Raw genomic sequence first — 18,118 nt, 5'->3', positions numbered from 1 at the left:
ACATTTACTACCCCTCCTAATACTGTTTATTTACCACCGTACCTTATTGGTGTGCTGCAGGCCCAGTGCACACTGTGGACCCACATATTGCTTCAACTAATATTTAGTAGTAGTAGTAGTAGTAGATAGCTTTTTTTGTTACTTGTACAAGAAAGAGTAAAGGTGAAGCAGTAATACTGTTATCTTTCTATTTTTTTCTTTACTTTTATCTTTATAGAATATTCATACTGGTTTAAATTAACAATTTGGTAGTATTTCCCTTCATGGCTAAGCAAGAGTTTCTACTAGTAGCAGCTAATGTAGCCTCAAGCAGAGATGAGGAGTGGGCTACAGAGCTCTGGTAAACTGACTTCTTTCTAACTTCACAGCCCATTTTTTACATTTTTAAACTTGTAGTCTTAAGCCCCAACCAATGCTAACTTGAGCGACATCACTTGAGGACGTGTATCAGATTTCATGCAGCTCCCTCTGGAGCTACTAAAGACTCTATTATATTTTTTATTGCAAAATTTTACTTTTTACAGAAGTCCACTTGTAATTAAAACTCCGCCCAGTCTGCTAGTCTGGTTGCCTGTTTACCTTGCTCCGCTGTCTGCTTTACAGATACTTGGGTTGGTTGCCTTACCTGCCCATGTGGGTGTGGCTCTCAGAAAGTTATAGAAGACTGTCCTTCTGGGAGTCTCAGTCTCGCTCTCATTTCACTCCACCACACACCTGTAACATTACTAATGTGACTAATATGACATGTCCCAATTTAGTTGATATGTTTGGATTTTGAGTTAAATAAATTACTTGTTTGACTGATACACCTGTGTGTGGCCTCCCTTTTTGTTGTACGTTATGTATGTAACAAATGGGGGGCTCGTCCACCCAAAGCGAAAATTATACCCCTAGACCATAGACTGTTCCTTTACCTGTCTTGCAATGACCTTGCCAGAAAGAAGAGAGTGACCCCACACTTCAGGCTCTGTACAGTCAAGTTCTTCCAGATGATGAGGTAGAGAGTGTTGCCCGTGGGTATCTTCTCCAAAATCACCTATTGGTGAGAAAATGGGTTCCCCAGGGGGACAGTATTGTAGGATCAGATTGTGCAAATTGTTCTGCCCTCTATAATATTAAGACTCACTGTACTTCAGACTGCTCATGACAGCATTGCAGGTCATTTAGGTGTAAGGTGTAAAACCTATGATAGAGTCATACAACATTTTTACTAGCCTTGTTTGAAAAGAATCATCTCTGACTTTATTAAAACATGCCACACAAGTCAGTTGACTGGAAAACCTTACCAGGTAATCAAACCAAATTGAAAGCTCTGACACAGTTTATGTCAATTTTCAGTTTCCCAAAGATTATTCAGTCTGATCAGGGATCTAACTTCTGCTGTTGAAGTGTTAAGTGATAAAGCAGGTAAACATTAAACATTCTCAGTCCAGTGCGTACCATGCTCAGAGCCAGAGAGCTATGGAAAGGTTTCATCAAACTCCATCAAAGTCCCTCTTCCGTGCATACTGCTTTAGTCCTAATTACTTGCTTTTTGGTCACACAGTTCCAGGCCCTTTAGCTTCCCTGCAGACTGACTGGCAAGCCAAAGAGGCCCCAAAATGCAGCTGAAAAATCTTTATGATCGGCAAGGAGAACAATGTAAATTTTGCTCCAGTGATCAAGGTCTGGCACCTGTTCAGGCTAAGTTCCCAGGATCGGTGCCAGAAAAGTGTCAGACCTGATCTGTTCAATCTTGAGAAGAAAGAAATCTGTGCAGTTGTGTCACATTAACTTGTTAGAACCATTTTTTGCTCATTCTTCTGTGCCAGGTCTGGGGTTGTCTCTTTCCTCTGTTACCACAGCGGTGCATGTGGGTTACCTCACCTCTTGATTTGGCAGCGGATTTAGAGGAGTTGGATACACCAGATGATAGCTTGTTAAGAGGTTGTCTTAAAAACTTGCCAAATTGGACAAAGAGGAGGGACTAAGATGCGAGGAGGTGAGAATGTACAAACTGGGAAATAAAAAAGGCCTCATGTATCTCTCTTAGCCTGGCCCACAGTACAGACCCTCAGCCCTCTTTTTTTGGTTCACTGCACCATACAACACACATTACACCATATTTCACTCAACCACACAACTCTAACATTACTGATGTGACTGATATCTTTACACATCTCGCCATTTAGTTGATATGTTTGGATTTTGAGTTAAATAAATTACTTGTTTGACTTTGTGTGTGGCCTCCCTTGTTCTTTCAACCAAACTTTTTTTCAACTAACAAACTGATATCAAACAGGCAGTCTCAGCACAGGTGAAAAATGCTTTATTATTTGAACATAAATATGCCAAAGACACGTTTGCAATGAATGTGTTTTCTCCTTTCTGTGAGTGTGTGTCTAATAATCAATATATTCCATAGGTGTACTCCTTTCCGTCTCTGTATCTGTCAAGGTAGCGCAGGGGCTGTCCATGAGGGTATTTGACCTGTGGAGGGTGGTACACTGGAGGCCGGTTAAACTCAAACACCGGCTCCCTCATGTCTGCAGGGGGAAGATACAACAGGCAGGCTTTATTATTATCAGGCAACTGGCACACAGATGAAAAAAGTTGCACTTGGTCCATTTTTGTAAAATGTCTGAAGGCCAAAAACCTTGCAGTGTGCTTGTGCGCATTAGCATGACTCACTGAGTGTGTTGTGAAAGGTGTTGGTGACAGATTCATCCCACTGGCACTGGAAGAAGGACAGGCCTGCAGGCGTCATGTTGTCCTGGTGTTTTCTGTAAAAATCCACCGTCTTAAATGTTCGATCCACCAGAGAATGGCTAGGGAGGAGAGGCAGCACAAGCTTAGTGTCTTTGTTGCTGTATCAAACTTGAACTAACATTTTATTACTGGTAAATACAGTTCATAGAGATTTTATGACTGCTGACACCTAAACTCTCAGGTTTAAGAGACCTGGTTACATTAAGCTGCGTTTCCACCGCAGGAACTTTCCCCAAGTTCCGGGGACAGATATTTCTACTATGCTATGCACGGATATGTCTCTGTCCAAAGGTTAACTGAATCTGCTCAAAATCTAAAGCTTACATATTAACAGATTATCTCTTGTTTATTGTTTATTTCATACCTTTGGACAGAGGCAGTGTCAGTGTATCACGTCTATTGTACGATCTGTCACTTCCTGTGGTGGAATCTTTGTTTTCGTGATTGAATAACACATGCTGATCACTACACAAGGTTATTATTGAGCATCACTAGAAAAAGAAAAACTGTATTTCAGAAGTCATCCTGTGCAGTGAATAACTTGTGAAGAGCGTCAGCTTCCTGTCAGAGTGTGGAGTGCTCACCATGGCGATGGCCTGACATCCTCCTGGAAGTTGATTGGTCCCTCCTGCTTGAAGAGGACATAAACGTAGCGATGGAAGCCTGTTCCTTTGGCAGGGAAGGGAGGCAGGTAGTGACACAGCTCGTCCCCGGACTGCACTGCTCCGCCTGGTATGTTCCCACTACAGAAACATAATCCATTCTTAAAATTGCATTTTAATTTTAATGGAACTGCCTGGTTAAAGATGGGTTAATTGAATAACTATAATTGATATAGTTTATCATTTGAGTAATGATAATTGAAATTATTTAATTGTACATTTAAAGCACAGTTGACTTTAAGTACTTACACTAGCCAATGGACGTATTCTGCCTCATTCTCCAGAAGATGCTCATCTGAAAAAGATGGTAAATGATTTTAGACAATATGTCAGTGCTAAGAATAGAGCTGCAATGATTGTTTCAATTAATTGTTTTATGTTTATATTGTTTTTAAAATGCTGTTTTCAACCTCTCAAATATGGAGATTTCCAGCTTTTCTCTGTTTTATATCATTAAACTGAATATCTTTGGGTTTTGGACTGACAAAACAAGATGTTTAAAGACATATCCTTGGACTTTGAGAGACTAGCTCAGATATTTTTCACTATTTCTGTAGCCATAGCTGATAATCTGTCTGACTGATTCGGTATAGAGTTGCTGATTATCTGGTGCCTCCTGTGAAAGCTGACCTGGACAAGTGAGCAGAAGGGTCCAAAGGGAGCCGTCCTCCGCGTCAAAGCTGATCTGAGGGACTGATGCTGCCTAGAGACAAAAGCACAGCAAAGAATAGAGTCAGAGAAGACATATAAAGGTATACAATTCAATACAGATGCGGAATGCAGGGAGGAAATGAAGTGTTGTTAGGACCCTGTAAACTTCCGTTTCTTTAACGTACTTCAGTTGGTGTCAACCGATTCCCAAAATGCACTTGACCACTGTTGTCCTGGCTGTAGCAGATGTGGAGTGAGACTTGAGGTAGAAAATAAGCCATGGGGAAGAGATCTCTAAAGACCCCGTAGTGGTCTGCCAGTCTCTTTATATGAAGTGGACCACTGTTCTTCTTCCACACTTCCTGCACCACATCCAGAGGGATTTTAACTAATGGGACAAAGATGCAAAAGAAAAAGTTAACCCATTTTTTCACTTATCAATTAAAATCAGATTTTCACTGAGCTCAGAGAAACTTTCCACTTCCAGGGAGTGGGGAGGGGGACTGAGTGTGTGTGAGCTTACAAGTGCGCAGACGACAAGCCCTCTCCAAGTCAGCATTCTCCTTGTTGGCCTTCATCACCTGCCTCCTCTCCCTCACTTCTCTGAGCCTGCAGGGTCGATAGTACGGCAGTCCAATGTCCACTCGCTCTGCGCCTGCAACAAGAACAAGACCCACTTAAACTGTGAACGTTTTCGAACTGCGACGGAATAAAATCCGACCACATTCACACCACCACAGAATCCCTATCAGCAGTCAGCTCCTTTGTTTTCCTCACCATGCTCAGGATCAGCTTTCTCCACGTAGCCCCTGTAGGTCTTCCACCAGGCAGGTTTGTTCTTCACCCCCTCGGCTTGTCTGAAGTAACGATTGTAGCTGCGATACCTCTCCACCGAATGCAGATTTTTCAAGTCAATCTCCTCATTTGGCATTGGACCCAAAGGAGGTACCCGTTTGCAGAGGAAAGCTGTTATATGGAAACATCCCCAACAGTTAGGTACATAGCAACACAACGTTTGTCATGTTGTCCTACCATTATCTGCATCTGTAAGTTTTAGTGGTATTTAGGTTATACTTTTGTACACGTTTGTATATGAACAGTACTTATTTTGGTTTCATTTTATATTTCTTGTACTATATGTTTGCCTTGTAATGTTATTGTGAATTTAATAATGTTGTTAAATCACATTTAAAATGTAAAAAAAAAAAAAAGAGGTCATTCATCGTTTTTGGCCACCTCAGTATCAGCAGGCTCGACCAACCAAAGGACATCTTCTTTACGTGCGAAACTCCCTCCAAATATTTAGTAGTTTACTTTTAGTTTTACATAAAGAAGATGTATCTATTTTTTTCCTCAGTTCACTTTAGCATGTGTATAAACATACGCCCAGTACATCAGGCAGCACTTGTTTCACCTTTCATGTTTGTGTTTCCTCAAACCATTTTATTGTCAGTGGTAACTACTCTTGAACTAGATCTCGCATCGTAAATGTTTCCCTTCGCCAACCTTGGGGCTCACACGCTCACATTTAATGGTCATATTTTTCTATGGGGTTTGGTGAAATGTCTTTCTCCTCAGCGTGTGACGAACAGTCTGCTTCAAGCTGATGTAACGACACATTCGCGCCGTACGTGCAATACTGAAGTCCGGTGACAGACGTCCTAAATGTGAACCCAATGTAAATGAGCAGCATCGTTACAATACCTGTTGTGATGAAAGTCCTCGCATTATTGACCCCTAAATCTTTCCCAGTTCGCAAGGCAACGGCACAACCCGTGCGCAGCGCCATCTTGGAGTGAGTTTGTCCCCTTTTCTGTCAGAAAATACGGTGGCCGAGAGGATGAAAACGACCCTGTGCGCCTTTACCTCACAGCATTTGTTTACTGTACCAGACAATAATGGTAACGTGTTATATATTATAGTAAGATTCACCAGTATAACAGACCTTTTTTATTTTTAGGCTATTTTAGCACACCTTTATCATACAGAAGTAAAAATAATTATGCTTTTTGGTTTTGTGCGTAATTATTAGCTACTGTTAAACCAAACTGGGTTAGTGGGATATTACAGTGTGTAGCGAATGAGTGACTGCAAATAGTGAATATCATTGTTGCAAATGTATTGTAACACTAACAATAAAAGTTACTTGTTACATGTACTCGTGTTGTGTCCTTTGCGTTTGTCCGTTTTCCCGACAACACGTGAAGGCATCATTTTTGCGTGTGTCGTCATCAAGGAAGCTCCGTCTGACGACTGTTCACACTGATGCTGTGCACAAATATACATCTTTTGAAGTGGTAAGAATTCATTCGGTGTCATTTTTGTGTTGTATCTAGACGGCGAGTCTAAAATGTGCGCTAATACACAGTTAAACCACCAGACTGTTCATCTTTGACTGTTATTTGTCCCCAAGAGTCCCCTAGCTTACGTGAACTGACCATCCCAGGCTAGCGTTAGCTCGCGTTAGCTTCTCCTTCCAGCTGGCTAAGTTAATGTGTGATAGGCAGCGTTACTATGTGGACTGAGCCTGGTATTGCTGCTTGACCGTCCGTGGCTTTGTTGCACAGTCTGGTAACTGGCAGTACACACATTGGGGCAATTTATGTTATTGTTTTCCTGCCCTTCTGAGAAACTGTTGATTTATATACAGGACTTTACAAAATGTGACATTCACCTCTTAATAAGCAGAGGCGAAGCATTAAGTAACATTACTGTCATGGTGTGGTATGTATATGATATGTTTGAGTTCTGTCACATCATGATCTTCTTCTTGTTTACTCACAGAGGTGTCAGCTCTTTCTTCAGAGATGGATTCTCAGAATTCAAACCTGACCTGCATCATATGCCTGGACCGCTTCAAAGTCCCTGTAACCCTCCCCTGCGGTCACAGCTTCTGCCAGGCCTGCATCACCAAGTTCTGGGACAGCAATGTAAAGCCTGATATCGGAGCACACTGCCCCATCTGCAATCAGCGGTTTCCCACCAGGCCCATCCTCAAGCGTAATGTGTCCATGTCGCTCCTGACTGAGGCTACAAACAGCACCGCTCCCTCTCTCAGAGAGTCGCACATGAGGGGAGGCGAAGGGGCGAGAGCCATGCTGCTGTGTGAGCGCCATAAAAAGCCTCTGGTTTATTACTGCAAGCAGGACAGAATGTCTGTGTGCTGCGAGTGCGGCATCTCCGAGTGCGCGAACCACGAGAAGGTCTTGTTGGAGGCAGAGAGGGAAAATCAAGAGGTACAGCAAGACAGCGCCACCACAGCTGCTTAGCTTGGAGTGTAGCATGTATTGTCAGTCCAGTTATAACGCTGTCCAATTTACGATTGTGATTTTGTAAAGCCTGCTGTCTCAGTTTGATGTGTATTCTTTCCAGCTGCTGTTGGAAAGGAAGAGTAAGGAGGTGGGGAAACTCATGGAAGAGACCGAAAAAAGTATTAAGGACCTGGCTGAGAATATCAGTCAAGCCAAGGTGAGTTCTCGTTTCGCCATACTTCAAACAAAACTTTCTCAACATGCCAGAAATGTGACCTTACTCAAAGTTGAGGAAAGAAGGCGTCAAAGGATTATAAAGGACGGAAATGCATAGTTCAAGAGTCGCTGTAGTTTGAGTTTTGTTTTACTGGAGCCTTACAGTTTACTGCTTCACCACTTTGCCATGTTCGATAGGACAGCTTCAGGTAGACAGGAGAGGAGGAGGGAGAGAGGGGATGACATGCAGCAAAGGGCCACAGGTCGGACTTGAACCCACGGTCACCAGCCCTGCCAGGCGAGTCACCAGGGCGCCCCCTTTGATAGAATTTAAATGAAGTGTAGTCATCTCTTGCGATGTTTCATACTGATCAAAAGTCTAAATTTGAGCCAGTTTCTTTTAAGCAGTGCTAACTCTCGGTGGCTAACCACATTAGCACACTCCCTGCAGCTTACAGCTAGTTTTAACGGAAATCAGACAATTAAATATTCTCCTTGCAATGCCACAAGATTTGTACTGTTTGTACTGACATTTTGAGGCTTTAGCTGAATAAGCTGCAGCTCAGAAAACAATTGAACTTGATATTATTGTAGATGAATAAAAAAGAGCAGAAACTAAGCAGGCATATGAATCTGCATTTTTCCTCCAACAGGTGACTCTTGAGCAGACTTCCACCTGGGTCAAGGTCAAGTTCTCCACCCTGATGAAAATACTGGCTGAGAAGCAGGAGGCCACAGAGCTCTTCATTGACGAGCAGCAAGAAGCCGCCATCAGTGAGGCGGAGGCGCGGCTGGCTGAACTCCAGGAGCGCTCCAGGATACTCCAAGAGAGCCGGGGGCAGATAGCAGCCGTGCGCAACCTCTCTGATACAGATCTCATCAAGGTTTGTACCCCTGTCTTTACACTGTCGTTCATTTGGCTCAAATGGAAGGGCTGTAATGTAGCACTTTGACTGTATTGCACTGCAAGGTAGAAAGCGGAAGAAAAGTCAGGACGTACCGACCTAATATTTATTCCTGTGATCTCAACAGAGAATTGCTCGTTCCATATGTAGTGTATTGTCTCATTACATGACTACATGACTTGGAGTTTACGCACTCCTGAAACCAGAGCTGGCTGAGTGTGCTCACCCGGTGGAAGGTTTGACATCCAGACTTAAGTTTGGTGGCAAAACAGTATATTACTCACAAGCGGTTTTACATAATGAAGGATGGCTGTGCTCACCCTTGTCAAACCAGCAAAATCTGCAATTCCAACTGAGGATGAAGTCTTCTAAGGTCACATGTGCTGCATTTTTTTTTTGTAATGCAGAAGAGTAACAAGCATACGCTGTGAGTGTGAAATTCACAAGAACAATATAGAAACAGTGAGATGTGTGGAAAAGGATGGATTTAGCTCAGTCTGGGGCTGTAGGTGCCTCATAACAAAGACGCAGTTAAAAGAAGCACTGTGAGAGAAACAAGAAAGAAGATGGTCAAAAGATAAAAGCTGATGTAGATTAGTTAGCTAGTTCGCGTAAGCGTTTTGTTAATATTAGCTAGCTTTAGATGTGACTATATATGTTACGTTTATTTTTAAACCATCTTCTAAATTTGGTTGTCTTTTTAACAAGACAAGCGTAGCACATAGCATAAGTACATCAAAGGAACAAGTTGATTGAGATTCAAAAAGGGGCGGGACTTAGCAAGGGTCAATTGTTTTGTACCATAATATTGTAACTGTACTCCCACTACAGTATCTACACACACGTGTTGATATCTATAGTATATATGAGCCAGTTTTTGTGTGAACGCTGCTTAAACATTTATTGCAGCACACACTTCCAGTGGTTAACTCAAAGTCAAAAATATAAAAAAAAATATTCATCAAGGTCTTCTCTGAAATGCATCTCTCTTCACAGGAATCAACGGTCATAGAAGTTCCACGTTTCAAGGATATCCCCACGGATGTAACCCCAAACCTTCAAGATCGATTAAACGGCGTCACAGATGTCCTGTCCCGAGTCTCCAAGCTGGTGGCCGAGGACCTAGAGAAAGCTGTGAGCACCGCCGTGGGTCAGGATAAAGACGGTAACCTGCCCTCTGGGAATGATGTTTCCTCTGTAGCAACTGAAGCTTGATCTGCCAGCAGTTTATTCCCCAATCTTTGCTCTTGTGTTTCTCAAGCTTGTCATTGGTCTCCAGGATCTCCTCAGGATAAGAGGCCGGTCCTCGCCGTGGTTCCCAGTCCAGCTGCTCCATGCCACCCTGGTGGGAAGGAGGGCCTCAGTGCTTGTAAGTCCTATCTAACATTATAGAATGTGTCTTTGTTCCAAGTATGTCCTGGTCCTGGTACTTATTCATTATTAATGATGTGCAAAAGTGCAGCAGGGAAATAAGCTTGGATCCCATTAATTACAAGGTCATTACGAGGTCAAAAATGTCAAAGGTCACACAGGTTATTGGCACAGAAAAGAAATATGTGAACAGTGTAGATATCAGTTCCCGCTTCATTCTGTCTGATTCCTGTCTTCCTCATTACAGACCGATGCTCCCTGACCTTCGACCCTCGCACGGCCAACATGCACCTGTTTCTGTCCCAGGAGAACCGGAGGGCGGAGCACCTGGCCTCTGGGCCACGCCCCGTCCCAGCCCATGAAGCCCGCTTCGATCACACCTGGCAGGTGCTCTGCTTTCAGGGCTTCACACACGGACAGCACTACTGGGAGCTGGAGGTGTCCAAGCCCTGGGCCTACCTCGGGGTAAAGAACCACGCACACTGTGTCTGAACAGTTGTTGTGAGAGCAGTTTACTAAAGTTGACATTATCTACAAATAACTGTAACAGTAGCTGTCAATAACTGTCAATGGGGTCGTTTAGTGTGTCGTCAGTGTGTTACCTGCAATAAATGGAGGTCAGCATGCCCCCAGTCTGCAGAAGCAGAGCAATGCACTGCTGAATACAGGGTCAGCAGAAACCCCTATTTTAGCCACAAACAAATACCGCCTTAAAAAAATCTATACCGTTAAGTGTACACTATATTAAGAACATTTCCACCGCATTGCCATCAGACAGCCTTTTACTTAGGCACTCACATTGCATCCTCACTATCATAACTATGGATCAATACCTCACACAACCCCGCTTCAAAAACCATCTCTTTTTAAAAGGAAAATAGTTTTAACTAGCAAAACATTTCACATAAAAATATGCACTACACGCAATTAACACCCCCCGCCTCTCGACAGGTAACCTACGAGACCATCCCTCGGAAGGAGAAGGGCAAGAGGTGCATGGTGGGTATGAACGAACTGTCCTGGAGCCTGCAGCTGGACGAGCACCAGCTGAGCGCCTGGCACAACGGCCGGAGGGAGACTCTGGCCGGACACTCCCAGCACAGCCGCATCGGCATGCTGCTTGACTACGAGGCGGGGACCCTCACCTACTACGGAGACGGGCAGACCAGGCTCCACGCCTTCCACTGTGCCTTCACCCAGGAGCTGTTCCCCGCCTGCTGGATAGGAGAGGGCGTCAGCATCACCCTCTGCTCCACATGAGCGGACTCATAAAGAGGAGCGGAGTAATAAGCACTATCAAACATGGGCACTAGCTGACTCAACATAGAGGATCCAACCATAACCATTTAGGAGGTTTTTTTAATCTTTTTTTTTTTCTTCTTCTTCTTTTTTACAATGACTGCCTTCCTACATTGTTTTAAGCAGAAGAACTGAATGGGATGGCCCCAAACTGGTCATACGCCAAAACTAGGCTTATTCACATTATACATCATGACAATAACATAAAATGGTCACAAACTCTGGTCCTAACGGCCCTTAGCGTTGTAGTTTACTGACAGCACAACTTCATTCTGGTTTGATTTTTCTTTAGTATGTATGAAATAAACTTCAGTTTTAGATAATCTGCTTTCAGGTAGGAAAAAACCAATCTCCTCAACTCAGTATGTCAGATTATTGTACTTTCACTACACCTTGTTCCACTGCAAGGCAATATGCATTTATTACAGGTGGGCTGATGTCCCATTATCAAATACACTGATTCATTAAATCCACATACATGCTGTTGTATGAGTAATTAGTTAGAAAGGAGAGGGTTTCTGAAGAGCACAGGGGTATCAGTTTATCCACTGTGTTGCTGTTAGAGTGCTGCACTACAACTACTCCTGCATTATTGTCTTGAACCCCCAGATTGTCGAGTGTGGCACACGTGCAGTTTGGCTGCTCTTACAAATACACAACCTTCAGTGTGTGAGTCAGATTTTACTGTGCCTGACTCTAATCTGCTTTGAAGATGTCATTTTTAGAAGATAGGCCTGTTTTGTTTCTTGCTGAGTTAGGTGAGAAGATCACGTCTGTGGTAAATAAAAACCTAGAGCCAGCTAGCTGCTTAGCTTAGCACAAAGACTGGAATTGGCTAGCCTGGCTCTCTCCACATGTAACAAAACCTGCCTACCAGCACCTATAAAGCTCACTGATTAACATGTTGTATCTTGTTGCCTGGCAACCAAGCACTTTGGTTTTTCATAGTTTATAGCGGCTTTCATTTAGTGTTGATTCTGGCAGCCCCTGTGGACCAAAGAGGTTTTGATTTTGAGAAGAATCCAACAGAATCCGACCCAGTGGCAGGAAGTACAGCACTGAGAGTCATATAGACATAGCCAATCTTGCCACTAACGCTCTTGTGTGTTGATCTAGGTCATATAGAGGCGTCAGTATTAAATTGATACTCTTTCATAACCAACTCTTTGTAGTATTTTTAAATAAGTTGGAATGTGTTAAAGAGTGAGCTCAGGCTCTCTGTTCTCCCGATTCCAGTCTTTATTCTAAGCTAAGCAAACCATCTGGTGGCTTTGGCTTGATATTAAGAGTACAGACACAGACAATCTTCTAACTCTGCAAGAAAGCAAATAAGCGTGTTTGCCTCTAATTGACCACTGCCTTTTTTAAAAATCCAGTCTCCTTTCTGTAAGCTGGAGATGGATGAAAACCTGACAAACAGTACACACACGTATAAGTTTCATTGCAGCAAAATAAGTGTAAGAGAGAGAGACTGTTTTGCAATTCTATGAGAAGCCATTTTTAAGGACTTCACAATATCGGCCAAGCAGTCTGAAAATCTGGCAATTCTCCTGGTTAAACTTGAATTTTGAAAATTTAATTTTTAGGTTCAAGTAGATGCCACGAGAAGAAAAACCCTAAAAAATGATGTTCTTAACTAGTTTTCATCTCTTGCTGGAATTCAGTCCACAGAAATATGGGAGACAGTTCATAATATGGTGCGTACAGGGCGATAAGCCACTGCAGGGTAAACTGAACCCTCCCATGTTGTACCATAAGCGATGTAGGTGAAACCAAATCGTTGTGTGTTGTACATTACTACTGAGAGTACAGGCCTGAAAAAAAAAAATGGAACGACATTTCTATCTATTTCTAGCATGAATGCACAAGTAAATTGCTCTGCCTGTACAGTCTCAAACCTGTGACGCTGACAGTGTTGTGATGGAATCTGCTGTACTGTACAAATGTTTTTAACAGGCTTTTTACCTTTTTTTTAAAAAAATCATGAGCACTTAGAGGGCAACGCTGTGACCTTTGGAATGTGGAGGTACTCGAGGCTCAGGACATCAGTCTTTGGGAAACTGCTGTGGATTTGCACAAGTTGTCCAGAAGCGCAGATGAGGACTACTGACTGAGAAAGGAAAAGCATTTCCAGGCTGTTTTTGGCCTAAAGGCGTAAAACAGAACCCCTCCTGCTGACTCTGGAATATGTTTAATTATCCTAATGCACTATGCTGTGTTCAAAGTGGAATACCCATCAATGTGTGATAATAGCAATGCTCAGTGTAGAAATAAAGACAGACAGTTCTGTTTCACATGAGTCAAGATCCATTTAATAAAATCCAATCCAATGCATACATGCATTAGCTGAGACCATGCTTTGTTTTTCTTACTTGAGCCATTTTACATGAATTATTCAATAAATTAGTTTGAAATAAATACAGAGCTTTATTATTATTATTTTTACACACAGCCATGACAGAGCAAAGAGGAGCCTGATGCATAGCATTCTGTAAGTGCAAATAATCAGCCACGGATGTGTCACAGATACAGTATATAGATTAGTTACCATAGAGGAAGGAAGAGTAGAGGCTCAGATACTGAGGTGCTCAGATCAGATATCAACACTGACCTCAAACTGGAGAGTTAAGATCACAACCACACAAAGTAGAAACAGTGAGAAACCCCTCTAATGGTCCTGTTTGTTTCTATGCTGTCTAAAATGTACGTTAGAAGAATGAACGGTGAAGCAGGCTGGCGGTGAGTCTGACCGTGTGTGTTCTCGAATGTTCGAAGGCATGACAAAACAGGAAGTGACATCACTGGGTGACTGCTCTGCTCTTGTACATTACAAAGATAATCCCTCCTGGCAGTACGTCCCTCCGGGCCCTGGTCGCCCTCGCTCTCTGCTCTAATCCAGGATCAGGGATTCACCGCTGGGGCTTGGCGATGCTCTAATCTTCGCGGTCCCTGTCATCCGCTAAAACATGTCGAAGCAGACCGGGCCACCCCACAATCTGCTCTCTTTACAAAAGCTAGTTTCTCCTCTAGGTTAGTGTTCTTGAGAAAATATTGCATTTTTTTTTAAAGTATACATATTACAAGCCTGTACACACAAATAATAGAAAAATAAAACACTGCATTCAGCTTGCCTCTGAATAGATTAGCAAAGTAATTAACATCATCCGATTCAGTCTAGTTTGATAGACAGTCATGGAAAATTATACGTGAGCTTCACAGCATAGCTGAATCTAAAGTTTGGGACACCTGCAAGGCAATGAACGCTAAGATAGCTGGTCAGGTTATAAAGGTTCTGTCAACTACATTGAAAAAAGCCACCAACTTCTGTCGGAACAATCTTCTTGTTGCTACCAATACTTCTAGTTTCCATCAAGTAAAGGTGCTTCTGAAGAGAACGAAGCTGATTACAATATATGAATCATTAAAAGGGATGTAAAAGGTATAGGTTGAGGTGGGAAAGCGATGTGAGAAGAAAAAAGGGAAACCAAAAGGACTGAGCTGGAAGGGGACTGGGAAGGTGAGAAAGAGAGAATTCATGTTACAAAGGAAAACTTTGGCCTTCCCGATGTCCAGTTAATGGAATAAGAAACAGGGTGATCCAGTATGGATGGAGGTTACAGAGAGACAGAGAGGAATGAGGGTGAGAACAAGCCCGTCTACTGGTTCTTCTTGTCCTCTGGGGGGGAGTAGGGAGGAGGCTTGTCCTATGGAGAGAGGAGAGGTATGGTTTGAGACAGTGCTGTACAATAATCCATCCTGAGCATGTTAAAGGCCTTCAGGATTTCTGCTGCGGCACGAATTTAAGACTGTTCCCCCACTTTAGTTCAATACATTTTAATACACCATAAAAGGTAGCGCTGTGGATTTGGCAATATGATACGTATCGTGATACAGGGATTACAATTCAGTACATTGTGATATATTGCAATTTTTTAAACATCTAATTTTAGTTCAAATTTGTTCATAGTATCAAGAACACACCACTATCTGCATATTTCAGAAGTTGGACAAAGCTTTTTGGTCCAGTGTGTAACATTAAGGAGGATCTAATGACAGAAATGGAATATAATATTCATAGGTATGTTTTCATTAGTGTATAATCAGCTCAATATAGGAATTGTTTGCCGTTTTTATCTACAGATGGAGAGGGTCTCTTCTACAGAGGCCGCCATGTTTCTACAGTAGCCCACAAGGGACAAACCACACACTGGCTGTAGCTAGGGCCTAGAGTTTCATGGCCACCGTAGTTTCTCCTACACACAACTCACAGCCTGTTCTCATTCCCAGGTCATCCAATACAGGTGAGAGCGGTGTTCAGTTTGCAATCTGCAACTTCACCGCCAGATGCCATTAACCCTACACACTGGACCTTTAAAGCGTTTGATGCAAAATGTATGAAAGGAAGCAAATGGTTGTTTCTCAAAGGGTACGATTTAACTGCTACAGGTGAGTGACACCAACTAGCTCACACCTGACCTGTAATAAAAAAAGACCACATCAAACCCAATATGTAGCAAACTGCTGATAAATCAGCTCAACATCAGATGCATAGCAGAGTGATGGAGGGCAGCTGACATTTGAATTTCCCGTAAGGGGGATCAATAAAGGAACCTCTTATCTTACCTGCGGCAGGTACACGTGTGTATGAGGCAGTGTGGCACAGCTGGCGCTCGCTGCTGCCTCAGCTGCTTTGGCCTCCGCTGGGAAAGAGAGGAGGGGAGGGGACGTTAATTAAACATGGTTTTACCATTAATCCCTGGGATATACGAGACGACTGGAGCTAATCAAGCCTGAGGTACGGAGAGTGGTGCAATGAAGAGGGGGAAAGGAAATATAGGCAAAATGAATAAAGTGTTATTGTGTGGCTTCGGCTAATGGAAATATTACTATATGGACTTTATATATGGATTTTTTTTCTTAACCTGTTAAAAGTGTAAACCTGCCAATACTTTTCCTGTAAATAAAAATATGGAATATAAAAATAAAAAAAAACGTTTTCGATTAACCAATTAAATCAATCAAAACTGTGGATCACCGTTCCCCAATACCCTAAAATTGGATCCTCGAATGCCTTGTTTTGTCCTCGAGCTACAGATATTCAGTTTGCTGTCACAGAGGTCTGAAGAGAGAGTATTTACATTCCAGAAGCCGAGTTTGGACGTTTTATTGAAAAATGACGATTGGTCATTTGTAAAAGTAGTTGCTGAGTAATTTGGTGAATGACATGACGTCGCAGCTCTGTTTCTAATGATCCTCCCATTAGAGGGAAGGGTAATTACTTGTGAGTGGAGGTATTTATGCTACCCGGTTACTAGTATAATGTGTCCTCTGATGTGAATTCATCAGTAATCAATCAACTATACCCTACAAACTGATATTTATGTAATCAGTTATTTTATTGTTTCTTTTTTTGTATGCCCTGTAACTATATAAACACAATAAAATGCTATATTAAATTATATTAAAAAACCATATTTGCAATGTTGACATATATCAAAATATGGCCAATGTTTGCAAAATAAAATGTAACTGTTCCACTGATATGCTTAACATTAGACAAAACTCTCACAAAAACTTCAATAACTCATTTCGTTAGTTTCTATTATATAATTGTCACATAACAATTTTGTAAAACACGACTAGAGATTAAACGTTTAGTCAAATCCATGAGTCAATTAAAACTAATCAGCAACTATTTTGATCATTTAAGTCCCACGGTAAGCTTCCTAAATCAACTCAGAGCCAACAGTTCCTTTACATTCTCATTTTTATTTACACCTGGAATGAACCAGAGTGATCACCACCTGGCTACAAACCAGAGCCTCTTGGCCAGAGAGACGCACCTGCTGCTGAGGAGGGGAGGTCTGGGTCATGTGGGGGCTGCTGGCCCAGAGGAGCAGAATAAGGAGGCGGAGGTATGTAAGCCGCAGAGGCATCAAACGCTGGAGGGCTGGGGTAGAAGCCACCTGGACGGCAGGAGCACATAGTCTAATAAGACCAGCTGCAGTGAACACTTCCACAAGACTTGAAGGAGATTTGCATTGAGAAATCAACGTGGTGATCACAATGACGGCAATTATTACAGCCCCTACCTTGTGGAGGAGGGTTGGGGTAGGAGTAGCCGGGTGGAGGTCCGGCAGGGTACATGCCGTTAGCAGGGGGAGGAGGGTAAGCGTAGGCCCCGTTGGCCATGTAGGGGCATCCACCAAAGCCAGAAGTCACCGGCTGACCTCTTGAAGCTGCGAGACACAAAGGGGGAGGAGAAGGGAAAGGATGAAGAAACAATAGAGGGAAGTCAGCCAAAACATCAGTTCTTCCACAAGAGTTTCATGACACCGGTAGTAACTGTACCTTGAGCTGCCACCTGCAGCATGTACTGGCCAAACTCTATCGCTCCGCCAGCAGCAAAGACAAACTTGAACGTAGCAGTGCCCTCCCAGCCACCTGTAAGAGAGATTGGAGGGGTCCACGTAGTTACAGCAGACACAGAATACTGTACGTTTATAACTGACACACATGTACCTGCGCACACATAAACCTACCTCCAGGCTCGGCGGTGACAGTGCCCTTGATATAATTGGCTCCCAATACAGGTTGTTTGATCTCACAGCCCTTCATTAGGTAGAAGGGCATCATGAAGGACTGCAGGGCATCCCGTCCTTTAGCCACGAAGATCACCTGAGAGGAAACAACAGAAACTAGCATCGTCTGCTGCTTTATAGGACATGGGAAAGCTAAACCTGCTTATTAATGGAACCAGAGTTCTGCAGGTTGTTGTGTACTTGCGCTCAACGGTGACAGCAAAAAGGCAGCACGATGGTGAGACCAAATGCCAAATAAGACGTCTGGGTCTCGTCTCGTCTCTCACCCTGTACGGAGTTAGGTAGACGCTGCCCTTCTTGCTCTTTCTGAAGGCTTCAGGGAGACTGTCTGCATCACAGAAAGCCAGCTCCACGTTATCATAGTTCATCAACAGGCTGGTGGCAGAAATGGACACACACACACACACACAAAA

The 18,118-nt window shown here is 43.0% G+C and overlaps 3 protein-coding genes across 3 annotated transcripts in view; 1 reads left to right on the top strand and 2 right to left on the bottom strand.

Annotated features, from left to right (window-relative positions):
- Positions 1-2,285: 2,285 nt before the first annotated feature.
- On the bottom strand, positions 2,286-5,908 carry mrpl38 (mitochondrial ribosomal protein L38). Its single transcript, XM_035664159.1, has 9 exons — positions 5,766-5,908; positions 4,839-5,027; positions 4,585-4,716; positions 4,247-4,449; positions 4,041-4,113; positions 3,660-3,705; positions 3,333-3,491; positions 2,671-2,807; positions 2,286-2,525 (listed from the first exon to the last, which is right to left on the bottom strand). The coding sequence occupies exons 1-9, from the start codon at positions 5,848-5,850 to the stop codon at positions 2,389-2,391; spliced, it is 1,161 nt and encodes a 386-aa protein (XP_035520052.1). The 5' UTR covers positions 5,851-5,908; the 3' UTR covers positions 2,286-2,388.
- Positions 5,909-6,281: 373 nt separating this feature from the next.
- trim65 (tripartite motif containing 65) lies at positions 6,282-13,445 on the top strand. The gene is made up of 8 exons (XM_035660947.1): positions 6,282-6,358; positions 6,846-7,297; positions 7,434-7,529; positions 8,182-8,412; positions 9,430-9,598; positions 9,713-9,802; positions 10,052-10,269; positions 10,756-13,445. Exons 2-8 carry the CDS (start codon positions 6,869-6,871, stop codon positions 11,062-11,064), a joined length of 1,542 nt encoding a protein of 513 aa, XP_035516840.1. The 5' UTR covers positions 6,282-6,358; positions 6,846-6,868; the 3' UTR covers positions 11,065-13,445.
- The window catches only part of wbp2 (WW domain binding protein 2), a 6,092-nt gene continuing 1,366 nt past the window's right edge, over positions 13,393-18,118 (bottom strand). Inside the window, exons 2-8 of the mRNA XM_035660971.1 lie at positions 17,972-18,080; positions 17,646-17,781; positions 17,455-17,547; positions 17,196-17,342; positions 16,947-17,069; positions 15,727-15,803; positions 13,393-14,807 (exon numbers count right to left, since the gene is read on the bottom strand). Of these exons, the coding sequence (XP_035516864.1) occupies positions 14,760-14,807; positions 15,727-15,803; positions 16,947-17,069; positions 17,196-17,342; positions 17,455-17,547; positions 17,646-17,781; positions 17,972-18,080 (733 nt within the window). The 3' untranslated portion in view covers positions 13,393-14,759. The remainder of the gene's footprint in view (positions 14,808-15,726; positions 15,804-16,946; positions 17,070-17,195; positions 17,343-17,454; positions 17,548-17,645; positions 17,782-17,971; positions 18,081-18,118) is intronic.

Source organism: Morone saxatilis, unplaced genomic scaffold (genome assembly GCF_004916995.1).
Source record: "Morone saxatilis isolate NCDOM2014 unplaced genomic scaffold, NCSU_SB_2.0 Contig1, whole genome shotgun sequence".
Lineage (NCBI taxonomy): Eukaryota > Metazoa > Chordata > Actinopteri > Moronidae > Morone > Morone saxatilis.
This window is presented reverse-complemented; position numbering and strand designations above follow the sequence as displayed.